The sequence below is a fragment of the Rhagoletis pomonella genome, unplaced genomic scaffold (assembly GCF_013731165.1).
Source record: "Rhagoletis pomonella isolate Grant_MI unplaced genomic scaffold, Rhpom_1.0 Rhpom_scaffold_00001, whole genome shotgun sequence".
NCBI lineage: Eukaryota > Metazoa > Arthropoda > Insecta > Diptera > Tephritidae > Rhagoletis > Rhagoletis pomonella.
This window is the reverse complement of record NW_023458555.1, coordinates 14,145,990-14,154,113: the sequence shown is the minus strand read 5'-3', so window position 1 is coordinate 14,154,113 and position 8,124 is coordinate 14,145,990. Positions and strand designations below refer to the sequence as shown.

Genomic DNA, 8,124 nt, shown 5'->3' with positions numbered 1-8,124 from the left:
TTTTTACAATATATTCACTTTTAGGTATTTTCTCGCCAACATTGTTAGGATTACTTTATAGCAAGCAATATACAGTCAGGAGTGGTACAAAGACGTGCAGAAATGTCCAGATCCAATAGAGGCTGTAAAGTAAAAATCGGGGTTTAAGGAAACCTAAGACCTTTAGCAATTTTCCAACCCACTCACCGCGTGATTCTCCATCTACTGGCACTCTCATGAAATTGCTCGTGATGCAGATACTTTTGTATGCCAATAACAAATTCTCTTATATAACTGTCATAGTCCAGTGCTTCCAAGTTCCAAGAGAGTTGATGCAAAGCCTTATTTTGTAGCAATTCCTCAAAATAGTAACGACTACGATTTTTGAAAATCCATTCATTTAGCGAGAACGTGCGACCTGAGATAAAATAGAAATACCATTAAATACTAGCTTCATTTCCTATCTCAACTCGCTTTCTCACTCCTTCTCATCTCTACCACGCACCTGCTAGACAAGCTTGTCGAAATTTTTTCGCAATTGGCAGCACAAATTTTCGTTTCTGTCTTAAAAGTGTCAGCAAATCCATTAACAGCGCTGGCACGTAATGCAGCAAAATTACGGCAATTTCATGCAGCAGAAAACTTTTTCGATATTTAAAATTCGGATACATCATTATACGTTTAGTTGGATAAATGCGCGACCATTTCAGTGTCAGACAACCCAGACGCGCCCAAGTGATGGGATTTGTGACACCCGATGTTGCATTAGCTATGTAAACTCTGTCAGAAGTAATAAGTAGAAAAGTAGGTAAATACAAAAATATAACTACAGCTTCACTTTGCAAACCTTCCCAGTGTTGCTTTCTGTGCCATCAATAACAGTGAGTTCACCACAAAGTCGACTGGTATTATATCGCAAATGATATCTTTGTCACCCAATATGCTGCTAATTGTACCCTTTCCGATTTCCATCATTATGCCAGTGATGCCTTGTATGTTGTCGATCCAACCAGGATAGGGTTCACGATGTGCTGCTGTCACAATCGATGGTCGTACGATGACAATTGGTATGCAGTGTTTGTATTCATTCACAATTTGCTCGGCTATCGATTTGGTAAAGGTGTAGGTATTCGGATGGGGACCCTGTGGGTGAGAAAATAATGGTGCATTTACGTTGGTGTGGTAGGTGTTCTAGCACTCTAAATGACAAGTTTATGGTTAGTATAATCTCAATAAATCCCGCTTCATATTTGAGCGTAAGGTTTTAACTGGTTGCACGGTATCGGGAAAAGGTAAATATCCGAAAAATACTAGAGCTGAAAGTCATGAGGAGTTATCCATGTATAGGATTAAATGTGCTTTCTTTTTTCAGCTAAACTGGCACATATGTATATAGACCCTGATTAACATATAGGAGAAGAGTTGCCACCTTTAAAAATATCAAAATCACTTGATAATTAAGATAAAAGGATATTACACCAATGTGGGTGTCAAACGAATCTATTTTGATATTATTTTTGACGAGGGTTGCCCCAGATTAGGAATTTAAAATCAATTCAATGGACAAGTGAAGGTTACTGAGTGTGCGTTTGGTGTTCTTTCTTTGGATAAAATGTAGCATAGAATACATAGCTTATGACCTGGAGGAACACATAGCATATATTTTAGAAGAGGGTTGCCGCCTGCTTCAACAGCTAAATTCGATTTTAAACTATAAGTTCAACGAAATTGCTTAACGAATTGCTGCAGCTGACGAAATCGAAAAAAAAATTTATAATTATATTGCGCATTCTGCGGCCAACTTCGTTTCGCATAATTTGCATCAAAAAAGTGTCAGAAATTATTCCAACTGATCCTTTTGATAAATCCCTTTCTAGATACATATGTATGTATAAGACCAGACTTATTTTGCGTTACAAATTTAATTAATACTTACTTTTATATAATTAGCCAAACTATTGAAGTAGGCATCCGGTATTTTATTGGTGCAATCAACGAACATTTTCCAATTGACAGGCGGCAGTGTGGGGTATATCAGCTCATCGACAAATTTTCTACCAGGATTACAGTATGCTGTTGAAACATAGACAAAACTCTGTAAGATAATTAAATAAAACGTAAAATTAGTAAGTGCTAATGGTAAAGTGTTTCTTGTAAATAACTTAGGTAACAAGTGGTGCCACAAAAATCGTTACCAACATAGTTGCTCATTTGCTATCTAAGAAAGAAAATAGAACCACTTTAAACCGAACTGAACTACACTTCAGAGGTACTAACTGGTTGCTGAACCGCTAAAAAACACGGCTAGGTGGCTCGAGCCACTGCACAGAACTACACCGATTTCTGAAGTGGTTGTTAGCCCTGTTTAGTTGGCTATTAAAAATTTTATCTATAGGATCTAAAATTCTGCTTAAACTTAGTAGATATTGTACATAATTCACAAGACGTGTTAACCCGTTAAATCGTAAATCGTAAGATTTTACGACAGTTAACACGATCCAATCCCCTAAACGTATTACAATATTTTCAACCATTCACTTTGTCAGTTTGAGATTTATGTCCCAGTTTCTCGGCATGAGTATTAGACCGGTCCTTAACAAGGACTAGTCCATTTGTATAGGCTATCATGAGAGGTCTTAATCAATGCTTCTTCTTTTTGTTTGGTGCTGTTACTGCTTAAAACTATGTTCACATATCAATATTATCTCAATCAAAGCTCGTTTTTTAATCACCCCGTTTACACAGGCAAATCTCAGATTATTCGCCGTCAAATTTGTTGTGCTCGTTATTCTCACATCTCAAGGAAAAGTTATGTTTCTTCTCTGTGCCACCGTGATGACGTTTTTCTGCTATAATAAGCAATATAAATATATTTTAACTTAACATTTTATTAAAAATACCTTTACAAACCTCTTTTACTTGCTAGCGTACATTTTTGTTTACTTTTACATTTGGCATTTCTCCTCTTTTTCGCAAAAACAATCGATAAAACTAGGATGGACACCGAAAAGTTATCGGTTAAATCTGAGATTATTTTATAATTACAGATTAACAAGGGACGAATTTTATATGGCTAATCTCTTGTTATAATTACAGATTAGGGTGTTAAGCTCAAAAATGAGGATAATCTACTTATATGTGAACCTAGTATAAGTCATTTGAGTCGAGTACAATAAAGCATCTTTCTTCGCCTTCAACTAGGTTTACGCGTCTTTCTTCGCTGAATTTTTGTACGGGTCTTTTTTCGCGGTCCATTTTTGAGTTCTCTTCTTTATTCAGGTCTACTGACGATGTATTGTTTCATTGTAGAATATGAAAAATATTGTTGATCCGTAAAAAGGCTCGCAGCTACAATGAGCGCAGGCAGAAATAAAAAAGCTCTACATTTACTACTCTACAGCACAAAAAAAAATTCCCGCAAAAAAGTCGTAACGCTCATAAGATAAATTTGTTTCCTGCCTAGAAAGAAAATGTTATATGATGCGTTCTTTTCTTATGGATGTAGTAGTTATTTATTTATTTTTTTTTCATTTGCAAAACAAGCAAATAATTAATTAGCTACAATACCTTCAACTTTGGCATTTCCTTGCACAGCTCCAAAAGATGCCAAGTGCCGATGGCATTAACGCGGGCGGCTACTTTTAAACGTTCATTGAAGCGAACTGTAGCAGCGCTGTGAAAAATAATCTGCACATGCGCACAAAGCTGAGTGCGATCAGTGGGGCACAAGCCTGAAAAAAATAAGCAAAAAGTTACCGCAAGACTACCAAAACATAATCAGGGTAGAAGCTTTTTAAAGCTTTCTATAGATTTTTTATTTGCATGCGCGCAGAGTAAAAGTTCTCTCCGATCATCACTGATTTATATTCGTATATATAGAAAAAATAAAACTTAGATATTTTCTGTCGCTTCGCGAAGCGTTTACTCACCGAAATCATCACACTCAATATTACCCTTGAGATAGACCAGTTTCTCTAGACGCTCCGGAAAATGCGTACGCAAGCGTTCGAAGATTTTATGTTGTACAAAATCCTGACAACGTTGCGCCACCGTACGACCACTCTTTTCACGTATCAGCATATAAATGCGTGCGATTTGGGGAAAGCTCCAAAGCAACTTTTCCAGCAAAGTTTTGCCCACAAAGCCAGTGGCGCCTTTAAATTAAGTAAAATTAATAGGAAGAAGCCATCGATTAATTAATTTTAAAATACTCGCACGACAAAAAAAAAATTGTTTTTTTTTATTTATACCCACATCCACATGTATATATGTTGGCATGCAACTACTTTTGAAACTTCAAATTTGGCCAATTACTTACCTGTGACAAAAATGACTGCATCCTTGTAGAAATCCTTTGCATCGCACATTTTCCTTTAAAAGTTAACTAACAAAAAGCCAAATATCTTATCTAATAACTGCTATTTCCACACTGTATGTTTTGTTTTTATTTTCTTGTTTGCGAATTCCATTTGCAATTTATTTGCGTTGCCAACATGCAATCTCTCTGCCGACTCGAATGAAAGTGAAAAGCGTTACATGAAAGCAAACGCTCTGCAGCTGCAGAAATTGCAAATAGCGGCTATCCTAGAAAAACAAGTTTTCCAATGAGCTCGGTGCCACTTGTGGCTACATCGCGTTTAGTGCCACAGTTTGCGGCAAAGCACGCGCAAGTTGTTTTGTATCTACATACATACATATGAGTTCGGGGAGAAATGGTCAGCTTTAAGTTTGTTTTAATGTTTACTATGAGTATAGTATTTTGGTAAACAAAAACATTTGCGAAATTTGGCGGGAAGAGCCATGTCGCTATATTTACAGTGAAACCTCGATATAATGAAGTTGAGGATCTTTTGTGTTCCAATTGAAAGGCAGAAAGCAAGATAGTTTGAAAGCCTTACAGACAAAAGCTCCGTTGTTAACTTTCATAGTGAAAAGCTATTTTGATAGAAATCACTTTAACATTGTCCAAATGGAGATGAATAAGTATGCAATGGCCGAATGAACAAATCCCTAGCGTGCCGTTCGAAAGATCCGAGGTTAGAATCCTCGGGTAGCGGATTTTTTTATTTGTTTTTAATTTTATTAATTACTTGTTTTTTAATCTTAATTTTCGTTTAATTTTAATAACAATTAATAATAATTTGAAAATACATGTAGATCTATTTCAAACTCATTTCGTTTTTTTTTAACTTATTATATTTTTTAATTCTTTTTTAATTTTTAGTTTAAATTTTACTTAATTTTTAGACTTTATTGTTTTAAGAAGAAATTTTTAATTTATGGAAACAGTTTATTTTTTCTTTCAATATAGTGTTTAATTTAATTTTTAAATTGAATTCCTTCAAAACGAAAAATACTTGTTTTTTCCCTTAATTTTTAAAACATATATTTTTATTTTTTTTCGTTTTTTAATTTAATTTCCTTTTATTTTTATTTTTTATTCTCTTAGATTTTTTAATCACTATTAATTTTTAAAATTTATTTTTAATTTTTTTTAATTTAAGGTTTTTCCTTTTTTAATTTTTTTCATTAAAAAAAATTTGTTATTAAATTTTTACAACTTGTTATTTTTTTATATATGTTTTTTAATTTTTAAATGTTATTAGATAGTTTAAAAATAAAAATAATTTCTAATTCAGTTTAATTTTTATGAACTTATTTTATTTTAATTTATTTTATATATATTTTAGTTTTATTGTTTTAAAAGAAAAAAACTATTCTTTATTTAATTTAATATTTCGTCGTTAGCAGATCTTTCAATTAGTCTTTCGAAAGACAGAAAAGAGCTTTCAAGATGGTTATCAGAATTAACAATTGTTCTACGAAAGACTTTTGTCTATCAAAAAACTGTGGTGAGATGAAACACAGTTGCCAGAATTGCCTTATTGGTTTCGTGATATTTACGTATGAAATATAAAGAGCTCGATGAAACGAAAAATTTAAAATTTTGGAAAAAAAGCGTTGCTCTAACCGTCAACATATTCAGAATTTGTTATGTCGAGGCTTTTGAGTCGACACATCGTTAAGTATTATTTTGCTAACGGTACTTTAACCGTTCCGATGGTTTTCAGGCTTTCTTCGTTATATCTTTGAAACATTTTTGTATGGCAAATCTCGCAGCAATGATTTTCTTTCAGGGGACCAAGAAAAATTTTTTATATTGAGTTTTAAGTTTCAACAGCGTTCGTTATATCGAGTTTTCACTGTATTTCTTTTGGCCTTTCTCTCTTTCTCTTTCAATGTTTCGGAGTTTGGTTTTGGTAAATTATAGTTTTGCTTTTAATTTATATGCAGCTTTTAGAAATAAATGTGTACCAGGCAGGCAACGTTTTGAGTGATGCAACCGGCATTCTATGCATAACCTGTTGACGGTTTGTTGGCGGCAAAACATTACGGCATTCGATTATGGATTTGTTTATTGCTAAAGTGCTACAGTGGCTTAGAGTACGTATCTAATGGTGATTTCGTTTCTTCGCAAAAATGTTGCCCTTCTCCGGTGCAAAATGTATTTGATGTTACACTCAACGCTGTAAAATGGCATGTGTTTGCCTTCTTGTCTTTGTCTAGTTCACGCATTTCATAATATTATCTGATTTTCAGGGCAACCATCTCCCCTAACAAAGCTTCCATCTATGTGCTTTTTTTGCCTTAAAAGGGTGTGACATTTTAAGAAACGAACGCAAAATTTTCTCACCGTTGCCTTTATTTTTGAATCGAAAACCAAAAGAGAAAGGGGCAATCAAAATGCAAAATTTTTTGGTAGAAACGAAATCACCATAAAAATATGATTAGAGTTAGTTGTTTATGTTTTTCTTTTCTGAACTAGTTGAGGTGATAGCTTTTAGCAGACCTCTTCTTAATTGAAGCTAGAATTGTCGAGGGGATTTTGGTTGACTTCAATAGATTCGCCGGCAAATTGAAGCCAAGTAGAAACACCAAGCACTGAGTGTATGTAGTGAAAATGTGGCAAGAAGTAATAAATGTGCAGGTCCCCAATCCAAATTGTTTTTGAAGTGAAACTTCTTTAGCGGCGGTTGGTTGGTTGGGAGTAAATTGGCAAATTCAACGGAAATTGCACACATGATGCAACGGAAATGGTGCAACGGAAATGGTAGGAAATGGTGAAACAAGTGCTTCTTCAGTGCATGTTATTAAATTAACAAAAACTTGCTAATAAAGGGTTAAAGAATAACACTTTTTAAAAGGCGAATGCAAGAATGAAAGGAAAGGTGAGTACGTACATAAATAAAGAAAAGGATAAAGGCAAAGGTAAAAAAAGCGTTGTAATAAAAACAAGAACAAAGATGTGTAAAGATAAAGGCAAAAATGAAGATCGAGGTAAATTTAAACACTTTACTTGTATGTATATTGGCAAAGGTGAACGGGGAATATGTAAATGAAGAAAATGATAAACATAAAAGTAAAAACAAAGATAAATATAAAGAAAAATATGGGGATCAGATACCGATAAAAGTAAAGATGAGGTTAGAGCAAAAAATATTAAAATAAAGGTAATTTAAGAGAAAAGGATACTCAATATAAAAACTATTTTGGGATTTTAGAGATTTTGGGATTCTCGGGACTTATCGATATAATAATCACATTTTCATCGGTTTGTTGTCGATATTTTTATCGATTTTGTTATCGACTTTACTATCGATTATTTATCGATCTTTTAATTGATATTTTTATCGATTTTCTAATCGACTTTGCTACCAATATTATTATCGATTTTGCCAACGAAATTTTTATCGAATTTATCATGGATTTTTGTATCGATATTTTTATAGGTTTTGTTATCGATATTTTGTTGGATGTTAGTACCGATTTTATTATCGTTTGAGTATAAATCTAAATCGAATTAGAACGAACAGGGGTAGAGGATGTACAGTATATTTTGCTTAGCTGCACATCCTTCATTGCACGAAAATTTGTGCACTTAACCGAAAAAGGCACTTAGCGAATTTTCTTTACTACTTCAATGAGGAAGGTATCCGAATCCCTATGAAACCAAATAATGAAGGAGCACTTCTTCTTCTTCTTTTTTGGCGCTGTAACCGCCTAAGCGATTTTGGCCGAGTTCAGCAAAGCACGCCAGTCGTTTCTCCTCTGTGCCAACTGACGCCAATTGGAAACGCCAAGTGA

General features: G+C 33.9%; 2 protein-coding genes across 3 annotated transcripts in view; one reads left to right on the top strand and one right to left on the bottom strand.

The window, feature by feature from the left end:
* LOC118739519 (rho GTPase-activating protein 92B) overlaps nt 1–8,124 on the top strand; it is a 73,100-nt gene that overhangs the window by 54,195 nt on the left and 10,781 nt on the right. The window lies entirely within an intron of this gene.
* LOC118750026 (putative fatty acyl-CoA reductase CG5065) lies at nt 31–4,346 on the bottom strand. Its single transcript, XM_036484767.1, has 8 exons — nt 4,298–4,346; nt 3,909–4,133; nt 3,547–3,710; nt 1,916–2,074; nt 827–1,122; nt 485–759; nt 187–397; nt 31–122 (listed from the first exon to the last, which is right to left on the bottom strand). The coding sequence occupies exons 1-8, from the start codon at nt 4,344–4,346 to the stop codon at nt 56–58; spliced, it is 1,446 nt and encodes a 481-aa protein (XP_036340660.1). The 3' UTR covers nt 31–55.